Raw genomic sequence first — 21,212 nt, 5'->3', positions numbered from 1 at the left:
GGGGCCAGGGCGGGGGAGGGGAGGGAGGGCAGGATTCGATCCCTGTGCCTGCATCACCCTGGGGTGGCCTGTTGTTACTGGCCCTGATGGCAGTTTAAGGAAAGGTCAGGCCAATAGATCACCGATGTGGATTCCTGATTCTTTGAGAGGCTTTGGCCTGGAGCTATAGACCAGCCATGCTGCTGCTTTCCTAGGAACCATGAGGGTTTGGTTGATGTGTTTCATTGGGCCTGGGGCCCTGGGCTCCTTTAAATCCTTGGTTGTGTGTGGTCATGTGGACCTGAACAGATGCTGCCATTGTAAATGGTGAATATTGTGGCATGTTTTGGATGAAATATCCCTTGCTTTGTTTCTGGTATAAGTTTCATGGTTTAATTTCAAATGAAACATTTAAACCTACCTCCACCCCATCACAGTGAAGGGTTTATAAAATACAAAGCCTCTTACTCTTTAAAATTCCTTCTTCTATAGCTTCATACCTTGTCTATCTTATTTGAGGTGAAGATTGGGATTTGCTTTTAATTATGCATGCATTTTTGATGATATACTGGTAATTCAGACCTTATTGTTATTATTATTATTATTATTATTATCAATTTTAGAGAAAATACAGATGACTTCAAAGACCAAAGCTTTAGGGCTTTTCTGACCACCACTGCTGAATGCTTGGTTGTGTGTGGTCATGTGGATCTGAACAGATGCTGTGTGACCTGTGATGCTCTTATGTGACTAGAAAGAGATGCCAAGAGTGAAATGCCACAGTCTGGAATGTCAGCACAACACAGAATTTAAGAAGTGTCCGTGCAGATATCCTGAGGTCAGCATTCTCACCGTTGCTTCTTCTGAATCACAACCAGGTCTTGGAGGATGGTACTGAAGCTGGGTCGTTTCTGTGGTTCGTATTCCCAACACTTTAACATGAGCTGGTATACTTCTTCGGGACACTGGTCTGGAGCATTTAGACGAGTACCTGGCAAAAGGGGCAACCAGGTTATAAAAGGGATGTCTAACAAGAAACAAAGCACAGCTCAATATCTTCCTGAGAATTAAAATCAATCAACCAATCAATGAAATCGGGCAGACCAATCAGCCAATCACAAACCTGATTATGGCAGTTAAATTTATGTGGCTGATCTCTGCGCTAACCAATTTTTAAAGTCATCTTTAAGGAAAGGCACATGCACATTGCCTTACAGTAGTCCAGTCTGTTCATCTAGGAATGACCTTAGCTGGCAAATCAGCCAGAACTGATGAAACCATTTTTCATACTACTGAAGTCAGCAAATGAATGTTAATTGTTAAAGTCCAGAGTTGAAAGCCAATAGCAGTGATTTTATCTTAATGACTAACAGCAAACCTGTCTGGAGTTGTGATGTTTCTTTCTACTTATTTAGTTCCTTATATTTATTTGGTATAAAGCTTTTACCAGGAAAAAGCCTTGATGGAACATGAATTGTGAAATGATTTTTGTTTCAGATATCACCACCTGTCATTCAGTTTTATTATATGAAAAGAGCCTGGTCTACCCCAGCATGTGGGAGGGAGCATATTGCATTCCTTTCGCCTTTCAGCTCCAATCCAGGAGCCCTCAAGCAGTCACATTCACGACAAACCATTTTATACCAAATTTATATTTCGCTGACAAAGAAACTGAAAGGCGAAAGGATGCAGTATGCTCAGGTAGACCAGGTGTCTCGATAGAAAAACACTTAGTCTCTTCCCTGGCTCAAGCTGATGAAGGGAGGAGAACTTGTGGCTCAGAGGTTAATACAACTGCCTAACATGCAGGCAGCCCAAGTTCGAATCCAAGTAAGGGTATGGCTAGCTGATGAGAGCTAAATAGCTTGAAATAGATCTATACTAGTCTCCCTTTATTTCTTTATCAGCGAAATATTAATTTGGTATTAAATGGTTTGTTGTGAATGCGACTGCTTGAGGGCTCCTGGATTGGAGCTGAAAGGTGAAAGGATGCAGTATGCTCCCTCCCACATGCTGGGGTAGACCAGGTGTCTCGATAGAAAAACACTTTATATATATGTTATGTTACTAAATGTTTTAAAATTAGGTAAAAACGAATACTAATATAAACAAGAAAAAAGAACAGACAACTAAAAGAGAAAGAAGAGACAAAGAAAAAAAGAAAAGAAAAGAAGAAAGACAGACAGACAGACAGACAGACAAAGATGTGACTTCCGATCGTCTTTGTAGCATAATAAGTCAAAATATAAATCGACCGCTTTCTCTGAAGTTACATTGTGACTCTCTTCTTGCTGTAATCTATCCTATTTAATAATCAAATCCATACTTTCATTTTTTTCTGTTTTATGCAAAAAGTCCATAAGGGGTCTCCAGTCAGCAATAAATTTAGATATTGTCTTTTGTCTACTCAAACAAATCAACCTGGCCATCTCAGCAAGTTCCACCATCTTCACCAACCATTCATCCACTGTAAGTATTGTCAAAGAATCTACTGGATTCTTAAAGCAGAACAACTGAAGGGTCTGCAGGGCAACTAATTGCTGAATCCCTATGTCTTGGCCATGATACTCTATCTTCCTGTCAGGTCTCAAGGTATATCTGAGCCATTCCTGCAGCAACTAAGCAGTTCCCAGACCTCTTCAGAATCATTTGCCACACAATTTCTGGGATTTTGCTCAGATTCCCAGCCATGGACTATGCCACTCTGCCTTCAGCTCCCCTGTAAAGCCCTTTTAGGACTCACCCTTCTCCACAGTTTCACGGGTCTGCTGATTGCTCATATTGGCATATGGTGTGGCACCCAGGCTGAAAGCTTCCCACAGCAGGATCCCAAAGCTCCAGACATCACTTTCTGAGGAATACCGACCTAAGAGCGGGGAGAGTAGCAGGCATGAGCTGGAAGCATGTAGGATGTCCATAATCTTCAAGGAGAGATTTCTGTCAGGGATTAGACAAGGTGGTTGCAAGAAGCTCAATATCCATGGCAGCAGCTGAAAACCACCCAGCCAAGGCTCTGCAGCAGGCCTGGACTATGGCATTTGCAGGGCCAGAAACTACCGTAACTGAGAGCCTCTGGAGCTGTCCACTTCACAGGGATTTGTTTCATTCCACTCGTGGAGGAGTAAATGCCATCCACTTGTTCCCGTGACATCCCAAAATCGCTGATTTTCAGAATGTTACTTTCCGTCACCAGACAGTTCCGTGCTGCCAGATCTCTGGAAAGCAGAATCACAGGCGCCAGTCAGGTGGTTGCTCAGAACCACCTGGGTCATGCTCAAGTCCAGTTGTGGTCAGGTACCAGCAGCCTCTGCAAATGGCCATCTTGCCATTCTCTGTCTTCTTCAAACAGAAAAGAGGGCCTCCTGGCTTTTTCACCAGGGTACAGGGTGACTCACTTGTTCAAGTTCGCTCAGCTGCAACAACCAGCAGCCTCGGTCATGGAACAGATTGGAAAGGGCCAGTTGACATCCCCAGACAGAGGCAATGGGGTAGCTCAGCTAACCTTACCACAGGGTCCTCCTGACTTGGCCACAGGTTGGGCTGAGCAGACTCACCGGTGAATGCAGTGCTTGCTGGCCAGGTACTCCATCCCTGCAGCAGCATTCTCCATCATCTTTAGGAGCTCCTTGGCTGTGAGCTGAGCCCTCTTGTTGCGCAGGAAGGTCAAGAAGTCGCCCCCTGAGGAGGGAGAAGGCAGAGGCTGTGGCCACTCTGGGACAGGAGCATCCCCATTCGTGAAAACTAGTTTAGCCTTTCATCAGCGGAGCTCCCTGGGGTCCAGGGGGATTCAGGTGAGCAGTGGAGAAAAGAGGAGGGGCACCTGGGCATTCATGGAGTAGCTGCTATCAAGGTAGGTAGAGAGAACATTCTTAAGCCAACATCATTTCTTCCTGTAAATGTTGGGAGGGCAGAATACAGGATTCAAGCCTCAAGAAAACAAGTGGAGCAAAAGGCCAGACTTACCCTTTACGAGCTCCATGACAATGTAGATTGGCTGCTTCTGAGTACAGACTCCAATGAGCCGCACAATATTGGGGTGGCTATACTGCTTCAGGATTCTGTAGGGGGAGTTGGAGAAGACACAGCTGGAAGGGGACAGTCCATAATGGGCTTCTCAGATCCTGGGAAAGTGGATGGCAGTTGCAAAATATGCAATGCACATGCAAAATATCAGCACATGCTTCATCAGAATTGCTAGCAGCCTTCTGTGTATCGAATGGTTAGCAAAAGGATTGGGATAAACTGGATGGTACAGGAAATTTATTTAGTTGCCAAGATTTCTGTATCCTAATTTCCTTCAATATCTCTAGTTAAGGAAGACTTGCAAGCACAATTCTGAAGCCTTCACAGCCACCACCTTTGGACCCAGGGGCCCCTGCTGTCCTGCTGCCTCCTCTCAGATGCTTAGAAAAGAGGAGCCCCTAGCCTCAAACGCAGATATGCCATGAAACGGCAAAGGCAGGGGATTGCCAGGGAATCACACAGAGTCCAGAGTAGGCAGAATTTCTGAATGCCTCCCTCCGGGAAACTCTCCATAATCTGCCTATAAGGTGAGAAAGAGCCGGTCACTGGATGGCCAGTGAGGGAGCTGTGTGTTCTCTCAACTTCTATTGAAAGGGAGATCCTGAACATGTTCTTGATGTCGGTGCTGTGGTGATTGGCTGAAGGCCTTAGCTAACAAAAAGTCATTCGTACCCAGCCTCCTGCAGAAACCGGGCCTTCAGCTCATTTGGAAGCGTTTCACGGCAGGATTTCACAGCCACTGGAGCATTACTGCCACGCAAGAATCCACTGAAGACCTCTCCAAAATTGCCCTGTGGAACAAAGGCCAAGGCCACATAGCACCAGCCCCTCCTTTGGCATGGCAAGAAGTAGCCAAAGGCTGGAAAAGTGGGCTCAAAAAATTTTTTTTTAAAAAAAGTTTTTTTATTTTATGTGGGCTCAAAATTTGCTGCATTCTGGCAGAACTAGCAAGTTCCTAAACTTCTGAAGAACAACTGTTAAATGCCTTCACAACTCACCTTTCAGAAAGACCAACCACCAACCACTAACACAAGATTGCAGCAAAAATAAAACAATAATTCAAAATCAATTCAATGAAACAACATTAAACCAACACAGCCATACATTTTAATCAATACCCTGGAATAGAATAAATCATATTCATTATTATTTAAAACAGGCCTCCATACAGAACTATCAGCTAAATAAGCCCTTCCCCTAATCCACGAAAAGGTCTTTCAGCTCCTTTGTGAAGTGGGGGGGAGGTACTTCCAGAGAAACAACGATCCCTAAAGGCTTGGGATCAGGAACTCACAGGAAAAGAATACAAAGGCCAACAAAACTGTAGGGGGAACTTGTGCAACAGTGAACACAGAGCCCTGGGGCATCCAGAGACCTCACTCACCTGCCCAATGCGCTGCCCCAGCACAATGTCTTCGTGGTCCAACACCCATTTGTCCTGTTGGAAGAACAGTCCATCATTTTCCCCCAAGCACTCTCTAGCTCATCACCACCACCACCATTGGGTTCCTACCTTGGGGATGGGCTTGACCAGCACAATGCCACTTTTCTTTGTGATGGGCTGCCTGGACTTCAGGAAATGGTCAACCAGCAGTGGAATGGTAGGGAAAGCCTCCCCCTCCAAGCGGTACAGATTCTGGAAAAGAGCACCACACCATTACTCTGAAGGAGTACAGTTTTGGGGGAAAGTCACTTCCCCGTCTATGCTGTTGCTTCCTCTTCTACATTTTCCTCAAAGGAATAAGATTCTCATACCAACCTTCCAAGCCAGCTGGTTGGAACATTATTCCACACTAGAACTTTATTCCACTTACAAAGAATTTCCCTCCTCCTAACTTCCTTCCTGAAGAGGGCCAAGAATTGTGGGTTCTATCAATACATGTATACAAGGTCACAGTACACAGTTGACCCAAGATCATATCCAGCTGAAATTCAGAATGTAGGGAATAGGTGTCAGGTTCCTGCCAGAACACTGCCATTCCGAAAGGGAGGAGGGATGCTTCTTAGGGTTGAATGTTTTGAATGCTTTCGCTTTTGCTGTCACCGCATGGGAATTAGGCATGGGCCATCAGGATGAATTCCCTCTCAGCCAGTTCCAGCCTGGTAGCTGCGGCACCCAGAGGATAACCTGTTATCACCATCCTGCCTCGGAGTTCTCATAACATTTTTGCGGCTTTGTATTGGCTACTGGTGGACATGGGGCACTGGGTGGGGGTTGAACAGGGGACATTAGCTTAACACTTTGTGCAGGAATCTTCAGACTCCACCTGATTTCTCTGCAATCACTTCTCTCAGTAAAAGTTCTTTTTGAAATACCATTTGTTTCAAGAGTCATGCTTTCCTAAGAGCCCTATTGTAAGGGCTGAGACAGGCCCTTACAATAGAGAACACTGTCCTTTGCACAAAACAGCTTTCTTCTAGAATACACCAGAGAGTTCAAGCAAGTGGCTCAAATTTCTTTGACCAGAACTCCAACCCAGGGAGCTTCCAGGCAGATGACTTCATGCTTTCGACTCCTTTCCAATCCACTGCATCAGCCTTCAGACCCACCACCTGCCAAATTCTGTATGGGTGCTCTGATGTCAAAGAGCAGCACTGAAACGCAGCTTTATTGTGTTCACTGGCAATCTCATGCACAAGATTCTGGATTCTTTGGGGCTCTGTTCTACTCAATCAAGGCCCCTAGGTCTTTCTTAAAAAGGGCCAGAGAAGTCAGTCAGTACTGGAGTAGAAGGCTTGTTCTACTCCAGTACTTGAGCAAAGATGAATGGAACATGGTCAATGACTTGTTTGCACAAGGCGTGCTGAGCCTGGGCCTCCCACTGCTATCCTGCTGTTCCCCCAAGCACTCACATCAGCAGCCTGCAGGATAAGGTGTCGTGGTTGCCCATCCCACAGCACCGAGAGGACGTACTCCTGCTTGCCTTGGCTCTCACGCACCAAGAAGTCACCACTGGTCTGCAGAAGCTTCTGTACCTCCACGCGGGGAATGGCGCCATGGTACCAGGTCTGCTGCCCAAGGGGCTTCTGCACCTCAGGGAGCTGCGGCAGAGAGGGTGGCAGCTGTGAAAGAGACAGAAGTTCAAGGCACTTTCTTTGCTCATCTTCCTGCATGGGAAGAATCGCTTCCGGTTCCAAGAGATGGTAGGCAGATCCCTTTCATATAAACAAGAAAACAAGAAGAACTTGGAGAAGACAGGAGGGGAAAAGGAGAGCACAACTGGCCTTTGGAGAGGAGAACGAAATGCAAGAGAAACAGGACAAGCTGACCAATCATCCAGTACAGATAGTTCTCATTTAGCGATCACTCGTTGAGTGACCAGTTACAGCAGTGTTGGCAAGGAGACTTACCAACAATCCTCAAAGCTGCAGTGCTATTGCAGTGAGCCTGGAGCTATGTAATCAGGATTTGGCAACCGACATGCAGTAATAATGGTTGTAGCATCCTGTAGTCACATGATCAACATTGCAACCTTCACAGCCAGCTTTCGAAAAGCAAAGTTAATGGGGAAGCCAGCAGGAAGTTGCAAGTCACAGTCACATAATACCATGCTTAAGATATAATTTGTTTAACGACCATTGCCAGAGCTATCATCGGAAATCAGAGCAGCCACGTGATTTTTCAGTTTATGACTACCTCACTTAGCAATGGAGTTGCCAGTCTCAACTAAAGACTATCTGATCAGCAGGTTGTGTGTGTGTGTGTGTGTGTGAGATCGAGAGAGGGAGATGACATAGTTAACAGAGAAACACCTCCTGTCATACATTCACTATTCATAAAAATCTTTGCTAACTAATGAGTTAACCACTCATAATCAACATCACTTCTAAGTAAATGTGAAAGACAACACAATGGCACCCCACACATGTGGGGGCAGGAACTTCATCCCCAGGATCAGGATCCCCAGGATCAGAACTGAGAAGAGGGAAGAAGAACCCCAAGGCTGCATCCAGGCAGCAGCTTTGCTCTCTTTGCTCTCGGCTGGCTGGCAAAATCCGCTTCGAAATCCAGCAGAGAAGCACAAGAGAGGCAGAGAGGACAAGCTGGGCTAGGCATGGTTGGGGTGGAGGGTGCCCTTCCAGGGGTGAAATGCTCCCAGTTCGGTAGCAATGGCGGTGGGTGGTTCGGAGAACTGATAGCAAAAATCCCTGCGCCCCGCTCCCATGCCCAGCTGAGCCGCACGATCATCAGAGGCTTTTTTTTTACTTTTAAAAGCATTTTTTCCGCTGAAGAGGTTGTAGAAAAAATGCTTTTAAAAGTAAAAAAAAACAAAGTTGGCCACGCCCACTCAGTCACATTCCGCCCCCACCACCACCACCACCAAGCCATGCCCACAGTAACAAATTTTAGATTTAAATTTTAGATGGGCCCTTCCCTTTGGAGACGGGCTCTACCTGTCCTTGAGCAACAGCAGATAGACCAGGCCACCCTTGAAATAAGTTATCTTGACCTTCTTGGGGCTGCTGCTCCTCCCTGGTTTCCTGACCCTTCAGCAGCAACACCACAAAAGACTGGGGGAGGGGGGGGGAACAGGAAATGACAGCTTGTCAGTTCCAGAGGATCCAGCTGGGAAGCTGCACAGACAAGGCTTCTGTCCAGAAGAGGCGGGAAGGGCTGGTGCTGGGGCCACAGCTATATTTTAGATTTTACTTTATTCTTTGCTCAATTTTTATAGTTGTCTATCTCAATGACTCTGAGCAGTTCCAAACCAATTCCAAAACTGTAAAAACAATAAAAAATGTAAAAACAATCAAAACATCCACAATTATTTTATGTATTCAATTTCTATGGGCTGGGGATGAGAGCAAAGCTGAATTGAGGGAACAGGCCCTTTAAGGAGGAATGAGAGTCTAGGAGCTTTCAGAGGAAAAGTGTGCAGAGATTGTGCACTATGATTGTGGCAACAAAAGGCACTCGAGACCCAACGTCAGGAGGCCAGGCCAATACTTAGAAAACCCAAAGTGCAAAAAATATAGATGGGAAGAGATTCCCTTCTTGCATTTCTATCAATAGACAAATTGGTGACCCTCAGAGGCTGGCCCAAATGCCCACTTTTCGAATGAATAAATGGCTCTTGAGGCTCCCCTCTTCATGGCTCTCCAATTCCTCTGAGAGGAACTGAGCCTGGTTCGTCTTTAGATTGCTCAACTTCACTGTCCCTCTGTTGAAGTTCTTCTGGTTTCCTCTTTTTTCTGATCATAGGAAATGCCTGTAGATCCCTCAGTTTTGCCCAACTGACATTGTTGCAATTACGCCACTTTCAGTTCCTTATGAAAAGCCAGCGGGTTCAGAATTCGTCTACCTACTCTCCACCTTTGCTCAGATTGAAATCCTCCTTTTAATTACAGACCATTGATCTCACCTGTGGCCTCTTCTGCTTCTTGTTCTTCTTCGCTCTCCTCCTCCTCGTTTCGCTTTTTTAGCTGCTCCCCCCCACCCCCTTTTGTGGAGCACCCTGTCCATACACTTGCACACTTTACACTATTTTAAGAATGTTAAGTTTGCAATTTTGGGATGGTGGCAGTAAGATGTTTTTAATTATTTTATCCCAAAACAAAACTAGGAAACATTGTGCTACTTCTGAATAAATGCCAGCTTTAGACATTCCTCATCTAGCATATTTTAAGAGCAGATGTTTGGGACATGGGACTTTTTTGGCTTTGCCTGGTCAGGAAATCCAGCTGGGCAGGGAGGCAGTGAGAAGCAACAAGTGAGGATGGCCACTCACTGAGACACGTGGACGAAAAATGCCTGAAATGTGATGCTTCAGGGCCTCCAAAGCTGGCGGCGTTCGGCCCCACTCTCGCTCAGCGTCCTGCTCCTGCCAGAGAAGGAGGGCAGAGGATGAACTTGGTGTGGGCTCAGCACTACATCAGAGACCACCACAGAGCAGCCCCCCCAAGGCTTGAAATCCAGCCCACCCAAGAGGTGGGGGCAGGGCAGAGAAAAAGGAGTGGCTGGACTAAGCCTGCTTGGGCCCCTCCTTTCTCCCCGATCAGCACAATGGGCAGCCTGGGGCCATATGGGCATGCTTTGCTACCACCTTGTCTTGCTCTGACTTGGCAGGGCACTGCTTATACCCACCCCGGAAGAGACTGATTGCCTGTCACCCTGCAGATCTGGGGCAGGTGGGGGGTCCAGGGGTCCCAGCTCATCCAGCTTCTGTTGCAGCAAATCCCTTTGGGCCTTGAGTTTTTCTTGAGTGCCCAGAGCAAGATGGAAAAGGTGGTAAGCTTCATGCAGGGACTTCTGCCTTCCCAGAAGGAGGATGCTACGGAAGAGAAAGAGGTGCATTGGACGGAGCACCCAAGGCAGCATGCATGAGAAAGAAGGCTTTGCCAAGGGTAGCACATCTATGGCAGGTCAAGGAAGCGCTTGACCCTCCAAAGAGGTAGGAGGCCTCTGGCACAAAGCATCCAGCATGTGGCTTCCAGGTGGGCCTGCAGACAGCAATTAAGAAGAGGAAAATCAAAGCTTCTCTGTGCAAAGCAGGAGCTTTTCTCTTCGATCAACCGTTGCATGAAGAGAATGTGGGAATGAGTGAGTAGCCTTCAAGGCAGGGGTGAAATGCTACCAGTTCAGACCAGTTCACCCGAATTGGTAGAAAAAAATGCTATTGGTTTGGGTGAACCGATATAGCTATGCTGCGCGATTTATATTTGCTAGAAAGCAGGAAATCCTGCTTTCTAGCGAATCTAAATTGCGCGGCACAGCTGTTCCCCCCTCGCTGTTCTACTTACTTTTGCAGACTCACAAAAGGCCTCTTAATCCTCCTTTTTCAGTGCTGCACGGTAGCACCTGCGGTGCGCATGCGCATTAAGTGCGCATTTGGCACACACCACGCATGAAGTGCACATTTGGCACACACCACACATGCGTGTGTGAAGCAAACCGGTAGCGAAGCGAACCGGTAGCAGACGTCAGAGCATTTCACCCCTGCTCCAAGGACCACCTTGAACCCATACGTCCTCCATCATAGGGGCAAGGGAGTGATGCTGTGGGACATCAGGCAGAGAAAAGGGAGAGCTGGGAAAGGCTTTGGAGTTGGGGAATGAGTGGCAGGGAGTTGCAGTGTTGCGTCCTCTTCTGGCCTCTTGGATGGAGAGCCGCAAGATGTGTTTCACCCAACCTCGCCAAGGGAGAAAGAGAAACCTAATGGCACGCATGCCTTGCAGAGGTGAGCTTGCTGCTCTCCCTTGGCCTCCTCTTCTGGCCCTTCAAGATCTGCACTCTTCCATTTGGATAACAGTGAAGGAGCCAGAGTGGCAATTCAGCAAGATCTGGCGCTTCCTGCTTCAGTGGCACAGGCTCACCGTTTTCCTGGGTTTCCTTCCATCTTATCATTCTGGATTTCAGTTTCCAGCATCTGGACACGCCGGCGATGGCCATCAGTGCTCTCTGTGGCACTGATCAGTTCCTCCTCCAGGGAGGTCAGCCTGCAAAGCAGAGAAGGGGGTCTCCTGTCTCACACATAGAGGGCAGCCCCACACTGAGCTTTGTGAGACCAGGCTCAGCTTCCAGGGTGGCCAGTCAGGACAGGCCTGTCTCTTCTTTCATCCACAGTCCCCGGCCTCAGCAGTGCCCATGCAGGTGGGCTGGATCACCACCCCACCCAGGGGCCACCTTCTTCCCAGAGGGCTGCACCTCCCCCTACACACGTGTGCTGCAGGCTTTCCAGGGTGAGTTCATTCAGCTGGAGCTGCCCCTCTTGCAAGACCTCTGTCTCAGCCTCCTCTAGCAAACTCCTATCAAAGGTCACCATGCCTGGCATCTCCTGCTGCTCACACCTGGAAAGAGAGACCCCAGATCTGAGAATGAAAAGCCACCGGCCCCTCGCTCTTTTGGTCAGCCAGGAGACAAGCCCTCAGCAGACAGTACCTGCAAGTGGGGAGGAACTCTTCATAGTCGGTGGCCGGCTGGATGCGGTCGATGGCCCTGACCATGGCTTGGTGCACAGCCACCATCTCCTCCTGTACCAGGCTTGTGATGCTGGCATATTCTTGCAGGGTTGCCTTCCTGTTGATACAAACACAAGAGGATAGATAGAAAGAACAGCATTCACACATGCACATGTGGTTCCCTCTTTAAAGTCAGCAGGATTGGATGCAGAGCGCAGACAAGTATGAAATACTAAGCCAAAGGAATTAAGATATGAGGTAAGAAAAAAGGGCTTTGCTAACTGAACCCCAACAGTGCCCACTCTACCCCTCTCTTCCTGCAACCTAGTTTTGTTTCATCTGAAGCGAACCAAGCAATCCAGCCTGAATCCCCCCCAGCCCAAGCCCATCTGGATTCAGCTGCTGCTCTCACGTGATCTGGGCTGTCTCCTGCAAAAGGCCATGCAGGGACTGGAGGAGGCCAGGCAGGATCTGCTTATAGTGAAGGCTGTGCTGCACCTCCGCAGCTCGCAGGGCCAGCACGTACTGGTTGTGCAGGGAGTAGAGCTTCCAGAGGCTGCGGACATACCTGTCCTTGGCCTTCTCACGTTCCTTGCCTAAGGAGAGAGCCACAGAAGTGAAAGGTAGGATTTGATCATGCCCTGATTCAAATCAGTGGGCTCTTGCAGTTCCGTCCCCCTGCAAAGGATTTTTCAATGTCTCTGGGGTAGCAAGACCCAGGATGGGACCTTGGCAGACAGCAGAGTCCTGCTAAAAATTCTGAGGAAATGGGCTCTAAAGAACAAACACAACTCAGCATAAGCAAAGGAACAAAATAACCCTAACTAAGCAGTTAACAGTTACAGATCTTAGGGATCCATCCATCAGACATGGATAAGTTTTTTTCTCTGCATGTATGTATGTATGTATCTCTGCATGTATGTATGTATGCAAGTATGTTGTATCTTCTGGATCATGTGTTTTTAAAAATGTTTATTCATTGATTATGAATTATTATTGAAGAACTTTAGTATGCCATTCTTATTCATGTCCAACATCCAATTAATCAAGGTAAACTCTTCACTCCTTTAACTAAAATACACTAATTTATCCAGATCTTGCTGATCAGGACAAAAACAATCCTGCAGCAGTTGGGCCCTAAGCCAGAGAGGACTTTTTGACTGATGGATGGCTGGTTGAAAGCAGCCAGAAGCCCAGCAATAATAAGCACAACTTGCAGAGTAGCTGTAACTAGCTGAGTTAAATGGGCAGAGAAGACACTTATTTAGCCACATTCTGGACCAGCTGTAGCTTCTGAGTAGCCTTCAAGGGTAGCTCCATTTAGTGCATATTGCAGTAATCTAAACTTGGACCAGAGTGATGTGAGAAGGGCCTCTAAAATGGGTTTGTGGAAAGGCTTTCTCAACCACCTGCTTGATGGGCAGGAGTCAAGAATCAAAGAAGGCACCAAAATGACACATCAGGTAGAGCTGGAGAAGTGACACTTAATTGAAAATTAAGATGCTAAATCACTGTAGCCAGAAAATTCTTGAAACCAGAGTTTATGAGGTCTTGCCATGGTTCAACCTATGCCTGGTCTCCAAGCACCAGGACAGGATTTTGCAGCCTTCCATCTGGCTAGGACAGAGATGTAACCTGATTCTGGACTGAGGGGGTAACATAATTCATTCCACCTCCATGTAATGAAGAGAATGTGGAGTCCTGCAGAACCTACTGAGCAGGGGCCACAGGCTAAGTCTCTCCCTGTCTAGCAACACCAGGGAAGCCCTGCAAAACAATGCCTAGTGGCATCACAGAGAGTTCAAGTTGCCCCATCCTGTCTGGTCCTTGACAAACACTCCTACCATCTGGCACGGTCTCTGTCCCAAGAGACATCAAGACTAGGACTCCTTTGGATTGCTCCTTTGGAGACACCTGGTTGGCTGTTCACAGAAAGCAGGATGTAGGGTACGAAAGGCTTTGCTCCCATTCTGCCCCTGGCAAAGGACGCACCTTTGCTGGCCTCCTGGTATTTGCGCTTTGCCTGTGCACACTCACGGATGTGGCTGCGATACTGGGCTCTCAGGCGCTCGGGCTCTTGTTGGGTGGTCTGGAGAAGGCAAGAAGGAAGCTCAGAAGGGCTGGCAGCCCTGGTGGATCCCCCCCAACACTTCCTGGCCCTTTCCCTGGGATCCTGTTGGTGCCAGGAGGACTCAGCTAGATGGCTGTACCCGGATGAAATCCTGGTTCATTTGTTGCCACTGTTCACCATAGCATCGGTGCAGCTGCTGCTTGTCTTGGATGAGCAGGGCCAACGTGTTCAGGGGTCCAGCCAGCAGGGCTTCCGCGTGGCGTTCTAGAGCTTGGCTCAGCGCCTCCGTCTGGGTCACCAGGGACCACCAGCACTGCAACAAAGAAGACCACCGGAAGCCTGCAAAGTATGGTCTATTTCCACTGGAGAGGCTAGAGGGGGATGCTCTCTAGAGGCTGGTTGGGCAAAGATCTTTCTGAGAAAGGGCACCTCACTTTACAACCAGTTTGCATCAAGCAGAAGGCAAGACAGCTGAAGGAGGGCCTGCCCATTCTCCCTTTAAATGAGCCCCTGATGGCCGAGGGAAATGTGCCATGATCAGAAAGGCCTCCAAAACCAGCGGCCTCTCTCTTCTCCGGCAGTTTGGTCATCTCCAGCTGTGGATTTTTAAAATGCATTTTGATCGTCAATCAAGCTGACTCCACGCTGGAGCCACCGGCTCTTTTAGAAGGGGCAACGTTGCCTGGTCTCTCTGAAACGGCCCTGCAAAGGGAAGGACCCGGGACAAACCCAGCCCCGACGGAGAAGCGCAAAAGGCAACCCGGCTGCCGCTCTCTTGCGCCACCCGAGAGCCGCGCCCTTCCGTATGCATTTCGGATGCGCCGAGGCTCCTCTGCCCGCGGGAGCGCCGGCCCGGAGTCGCGCGGGCCGAGGCAAGCCGAAAAGCTTGCGGAGAAGTGCAAAAGGTAGCCCGGGGCTGCCTACCTGGCCGATCTGGCCGCCGAGACGGGGCTGGCGGCCGCCTTCCTGCTTGCCGGCCAGGCTGTGCATCTGGTGCAGCAGAGCGGCGTACTCCCGGTCGCTCTTGGCCCGCTGCCCCATCCACTTGCGCAGCCCCTCCAGCAGGCGCACCTCCGACTCCTGCAGCTGCAGCAGGGCGCTGTGGCCCTCGGGGCAGCCGAGCGCCAGCCCGAAGCCCATCGCCGCCCGCGAAGCCCCTGCCTTCGAGCCGCCAGCCGCCGAAGCCGAGTCCGAAGGGCAAAAGAGGAAGAGGAAGCCTCCCGGCGGCCGCCCAGCATTGCGAGATGCCTCTTCCTGCGCCAAGGGCAGAAGAGCGGGCCTTCAAGGAGCCCCGGTCCTGGCTGGCTGGCGAGGCCGCTTGGCGTCCCGGCCCACAGGTGCCCCGAGCGCTGGCGAGCGGAGGGAGGGTCCGCCACCTTGGAGCGGCCGGTGGTGGAGACCCCTGCGCGAGTGGGGCTCTGCGTCCCTGAGAATTGCCGGGCGGGGGAACCATCTGTCTACGTTCAGGTATTCAGTCGGCAGCCATTCGACAGGTGGTCCCTCCTCGTTTTCCAAACGTGCAGGAATTGTGGGCTCGGCGGGTGAGCCAAGGATCCAGAAGCAGAACTCTCTCATGGATGAAAAAATGATCCGGATATTCGGATCTGCAGTCGGCCTCCTTCCAGGGTACTCTTTAACAGATTAACAGAGTTGGAATGGACCTTGTCGGTAATCTTGTCCAATCCCGCCCCCTCCAAGCAGGAGACCCTACACCATTTCTGACAGATGGCAGTCCAGTCTCTTCTTGAAAGCCTCCAGTGATGAAGCTCCCACAACTTCTGAAGGCAATTTCTGTTCTACTGGTTGTTTGCTCTCACTGTCAGAATTCCTCCTTATTTCTAGGTTCAATCTCTCCTTGCTCAGTTTCCTTCCTTGATTCCTTGTCTGGCCTTCCGGTGCGTTGGAAAATAGCTTGACCCCTTCTTTTCTGTGGCTGCCCCTCAAATATTGGAACACTGCTATCCTGTCTCCCCTGTCTATCCTTCACTAGACTAGCCATGCCGAGTTCCTGCAACGTTTTTCATGTTTTAGTCTCCAGTCCCCTAGTCATCCTGGTTGCTCTTCTCTGAACTTTTTCTAGGGTCTCAACATCTTTTTTATAGTGTGGTGACCAAAACTGGATGCAGTACTCTAGGTGTGGTCTTTACTTTACTTTATAGAGTGGTATTGGTACCTTACTTGATCTTGATTGTATCCCTCTGTTAATGCAATTTAGGATTGTGTTGGCTTTTTTGATTGCCGCTGCACACTGCTGGCTCATATTTAATTGGTTGTCCACTAAAACTCCAAGATCCTGCTCACAGTTACTGCCATTAAGCCTAGTTTCACCCAGTCTATATATGTACTTTTGGTTTTTGTTGCCTAAGTGTAAGATTACTTTTCTTTACATTGAATTTCATTTTGTTAGATAGGGCCCACTGTTCAAGTCTGTCAAGATCCATCTGGATCTTGAGCCTATCATCTGAGTGTTGGCTATTCCTGCCAATTTAGTATCATCCGCAAGTTTGGTGAGTTCCTCTTTTCTTCTATTCTGTGTCTCTTTCTCCCCCCCTCTCTCATCTCTCTCCCTCTCCCATCTCTTTCTCCTTCTCTTTCTCTCCCTCCCTGTCTCTCTCTCATCTTTCTTTCTCCCTGTCTTTCTCTCATCTCATCTCATCTCTTTTTTCTCCCTCCCTCTCTTCCATCTTTCTCTCATCTGTTTCTCTTTCTCCCTCTCTCATCTCTTTCTCCGTCTTTTTCTCCCTCTTTCTCCGTCTCTCATCTGTCTCATCTCTTTCTTTCTCCCTGTCTCTCATCTTTCTCCCTCACTCTCTCTTTCTCTCTCCACTTTCTCCCTCTCCCCCTCTCTCTGCCTCTCTCTCTCTCTCTCTCTCTCTCTCTCTCTCTCGTGTGTGTGTTTGTTCCCTTTTGAACCATTTCCAAAAACAGGCAAAGGTTGGTGGGGTTTTTTTTTTTGCTGATGTTGTTCTTTCTTCTTTAGGTGCTTTTTACCATATGATTTAAATCAAGAGTCATTTCAGGTTCCCAGATAAATGAAGCTCCCCTGCTGTGGCTGTAGGCTGAACCCACCACTGGCTGGCCCCGCCCCTTGCCCTCTCCTCCCAGTCACTCCTCTCCTGGCCTGAGAAGGTAAGGGCAACGGCAGGGAATGGAGCCTCGCTCCGTATTCCAGAGTGGGAGTGAAGCACCCCTGTACTTGTGGAATTGTAGACGGAATTGTAGTACCCCACTGCTTCCTTCCTTGCATGTAGATGTAAGGACTACTCATTGAGTACGGTTTGTCAGCAAGCTACAAATCCATCTGATGGTGATGCTATTTATCCCATTTTTTCCTAGCTTACCAAGAAGTAGGTTGTGGTCTACTCTGTTGAATGCCTTGCTGAAGTCTAAGTATATTATGTCCACAGTATTTTGCTGGTCTACTAATTTAGTCATTACGTTGAAGAATGAAATAAGTTTATTTTGGCATGATCTCTTTTTAACAAACCTGTGCTGACTTGTAGTTATTACTTGTTTCTAGATGTTGGCAGATCTGTTTTTTTATTATCTTTTCTAGTATCTTCTCAGGTATTAATGTTAGTGTCAGCTTTGGAAGCCATATTAACACCGGAAGCTTCCACGCTGCCACCTTCTTGTGCTTGGGAAAGTAGAGGGAATGTAGTTAGACATACTAGCTTTCTTCTTTTCGGTCAAGGTCATGGTGTTCCTGCGTCTGGAGGAGGAGTGGTTGAAGTGGTGGCTCAAATTGGGAGGGATGGTGATTGGGCCATGTGACGGACTGATGGGTGCAGGGGCTGAATTTGGGGTTTTGATTTACTGAGGAAAAACCCGGAAATCTCAGATTCAGGTTTTCCCAGATGTGCCAGTACACTTACTCTAATAAATGGGAACTTTGAGAAAATGACTGTCTTAGAGGTTTTAATTGGAGTGGGGTTCTTTTGGAACGCTGACAGTTAGGCTGATTGGCCTAGTTTCCTGGGTCTGTTTTTTTTTCCTTTTTTGAAGATGGGAACCACATCAGCTCTTTTCCAGTCCTCTAGTAGTTCCCCGGTAGCTCCAGGATTTTTGAAAGATGTGGTACAATGGTTCTGAGATGACATCTGCCAGCTCCTTTAGAACTCTGGGATGTAATCCGTCAAATCCCGGTGTGTATTCATCAAGATCAGAGAGGTGTTCTCTTAGCAATAGCACTTAGACTTATATTCCGCTTTACAGTGCTTTGCGATTCTAAGCAATTTACAGAGTCAGCATATTGCCCCCAACCATCTGGGTCCTCATTTTACCAACCTCAGAAGGATGGAACGCTGAGTCAACCTTGAGCCTGGTGAGATTCGATCTGCCAAATTGCAGTCAGCCGGTAGTCAGCAGAAATAGCCTGCAGTACTGCACTCTCACCACTGTGCCACCATGGCTTTTAATGATTCTCTTACCGGTTTTGTTTTCTTATTTTAACTTTTATTTCTAGTCTGTCTTTTATAGTTATGTTTTTGGTAGGTTGGAATATAGTTTCTTTTTGCATGAAGACCAATGCAAAGAATGAGTTAAGCAGTCCTGCTTTCTCTCTGCTGCCAGTTACGTCCTTGCCATCTTTTCTCTTTAGTGGACCAACTGTTTCCTTTATTTTTTTTCTTGTTATTTATATGTTGGAACAAACTTTTTTTAAAAATCATCTTTGACTTTTGTTGCAAGTCTTTGATCATTCTGAGCCTTTGCTTTCCTGACTTCATCGTTGCAGATTCTGACTATCTGTTGCTATTCTGCCTTAGTTATATGTCCTTCTTTCCATGTTTTTGTCTTTTTTGTCCTTTTTGTCTTTCAGTTTGTCAGAGATATCTTTGTGCAGCTATGCTGATTTCTTCTTGTATTTCTTATTTTTCTTTTTCAGTGGTATTGTGCTGGACTGGGCTTTTATGATCATATTTTTCAGAGTTTCCCAAGATTCTTGTTTTCCCCTTTAGGATTTTAATCCAAGGAATCTTTCCCCAATTCTCTCTTGAGTTTGTTAAAATCAGCTCTTTTAAAATCTAGGACTCTGGCACCGTTGTGTTCTATTCCTTGTGTTTGTGTTATGTTGAATTCTAGTATGACATGGTCAGCCCCTTCCTTCCCCCACCCCAGCCAGATCAGAAGGGAGAGGGGATTTGCTTGGCCACAGGACTGTAGAGCCGTCACCATTACAAATTATTTTCTGCCTCCACAAAAATAGAACTGGGGCTTAAAAAGAACTAAGAACAAATAATGTGCAATGGATTTAACTGCCACAAAGTTGGCAACTGCTTAAACTGCTTGTTACTTTATTTCCATCTATGTAAGCCGCCTTGAGTCGCCATGGCAAGCAGGTGGCAATATAATTTTTCTAAAATAAATAAAAATAAAAAACAATAGCTGCATAAAGACCGAGGCAATCCAGGTTGGGATTCTTCCTCTCCCTCCTTCCCACTGACAGAGCTTTCTCTTCACCAGCCTCTGCCCCTCCTTTCCAAGCCCCTCCCTGGGAAGTGGCCCCTCCTGCCCAGCCCCACTGCCCTTCCATCTCTGGCGAGGCCTCCAGCCAGGAGAGACAACCAAGTACACAGAAGGTGGGTTAGCATCTGCTGGGTTGAGCCTGGTGGCTTTCAGTCAGTCCACCCAGATTCCAGCTGCCACTTAAGTTCCAGATCTAATTCAAAGGTTTGATGTGGAAAGTGCCCCAAGTCCAAATGAAGGCACCCATAATAGAGGGTCATCTGGGGGAGTCCACTACTTCTCTGAGCGATTAGTTTGTTAGGAATGGAGCCCGCATGCCAGGCTGCACAATCCACATCCCCAGAAGGAGAAGGGCTCTCTGTCATATAGCCTGGAAGGAAAAAAAAAAGGCTCCTTTGTGAATGAGAGGAAGGCAGAGGAGCCTGTGGAGGAACCAGCTTCCTGTGTGTCTCCACAGCTACTGGGAATCTCCAGAAAACAGGAGAACCAGGAAACTGAAGCAAAGGATCACTTGCTTAAGGAAGTCACTAATGAAAAGTTGTAGGTTGAGGACTACCTGTATTATCATGATCTGGGCAGCCCTGTAATTATCTCCTTGTGGGTTCAATATTTGAATTAAAGTTTAACAAAAAGTGGGGCTGCATTATACATTTTTCCTCTGTATGCTAAAGGACCTTTTCTCCTGCAAAAGTTTAATCATCTCCCAGGTGGGGCTTAGAAGGCTGAGCTCTGTAGTCAACTATTTTGCCGTTTCACCTCACAATAGCCAGAAAGGCAAGTCGAGTGACAGTACAGTGTGTGTATGTGTATGTCTGTCTCTCTCTCACACACATACACATATTAGGCCACACAATGGTAATTAGGCTGGGTGCCAGATGAGGGGCCCCAAGGTACTTAAACAAAAGATAGGAGCCTGCTATAAAGATCCAGAGGCCTCCAGAAAGGGTAGTTTTTATTTTTATCTCGCCTTTTCTATTTTTATAAGTAACTCAAGGTGGCAAACACATACAATACTTCTTCCCCCTCCTATTTTCCCCACAACAACCAGCCTGGGGATTGTGGGCTGAGAGGGGGAATGGCCCAGGGTCACCCAGCCAGCTTCCATGCCTGAGGCTGAGTTTTTAGCCTATAGCCTTCACCACTGGCTCCAATTGGGACCTCCACACTTCCACCTTATGCCATTGCCGCCCCCCCCCCCCGCTTCTCCTCTCAAACTGCTCTTTCTGTAATCTTCCTCTCTATAACTTAAGTCTGATTTTTATACTGTTCTCTGGATGGCTGAAAACAAGTGCTGACCCTCTTCTGTGCCATTCAGTTCTCATGTTCAAGGACATCCAGTAATTCTGGACATCCAACATTCTGTGATTGATAGCCCTCCTCAGGTTAAAACGATTCCCCCAATTCTCTTTACAGCCCCCAGGAAATACTTGAACACTGGGCCCTATCTAACAAAATGAAATTCAATGTAGAAAAAAGTAAAATCCTACACTTAGGCAAGAAAAGCCAAAAGTACACATATAGACTGAGTGAAACCAGGCTGAATAGCAGTGACTGCGAGAGGGATCTTGGAGTCTTAGTGGACAACCAATTAAATATGAGCCAGCAGTGTGCAGCGGCAGCCAAAAAGGCAAACACAATCCTAAATTGCATTAACAGAGGGATACAATCAAGATCAAGGGAGGGACTAATACCACTCTATAAAGCCTTAGTAAGACCACACCTAGAACACTGCATCCAGTTTTGGTCACCAGCCTATAAAAGAGATGCTGAGACA

At 47.6% G+C, this 21,212-nt stretch overlaps 1 protein-coding gene across 5 annotated transcripts; it reads right to left on the bottom strand.

Moving 5' to 3' along the window:
- Positions 1-345: 345 nt before the first annotated feature.
- Positions 346-15,224, bottom strand: FES (FES proto-oncogene, tyrosine kinase). Of its 5 annotated transcripts, none has more exons than XM_060694712.2 (18): positions 14,897-15,224; positions 14,112-14,285; positions 13,894-13,990; positions 12,314-12,497; positions 11,882-12,019; positions 11,662-11,790; positions 11,317-11,439; positions 10,088-10,274; positions 9,732-9,824; positions 6,856-7,065; positions 5,516-5,638; positions 5,387-5,440; positions 4,675-4,793; positions 3,943-4,037; positions 3,534-3,657; positions 3,037-3,194; positions 2,723-2,845; positions 346-970 (listed from the first exon to the last, which is right to left on the bottom strand). In XM_060694712.2, the coding sequence occupies exons 1-18, from the start codon at positions 15,110-15,112 to the stop codon at positions 828-830; spliced, it is 2,490 nt and encodes an 829-aa protein (XP_060550695.1). In that variant the 5' UTR covers positions 15,113-15,224; the 3' UTR covers positions 346-827. The 5 variants fall into 5 exon arrangements, 4 of the variants coding, with proteins under 4 accessions (XP_060550695.1, XP_060550696.1, XP_060550697.1 ...); XM_060694713.2 differs by having other exon boundaries at positions 3,043-3,194; XM_060694714.2 differs by having other exon boundaries at positions 6,943-7,065; positions 14,897-15,159.
- Positions 15,225-21,212: the final 5,988 nt, after the last annotated feature.

The sequence above is a fragment of the Pantherophis guttatus genome, chromosome 13 (genome assembly GCF_059756535.1).
Source record: "Pantherophis guttatus breed Tessera chromosome 13, ASM5975653v1, whole genome shotgun sequence".
In the NCBI taxonomy this organism is placed as follows: domain Eukaryota; kingdom Metazoa; phylum Chordata; class Lepidosauria; order Squamata; family Colubridae; genus Pantherophis; species Pantherophis guttatus.
The sequence above is the reverse complement of the archived record's forward strand: the minus strand, read 5'-3'. Positions and strand labels throughout refer to the sequence as shown.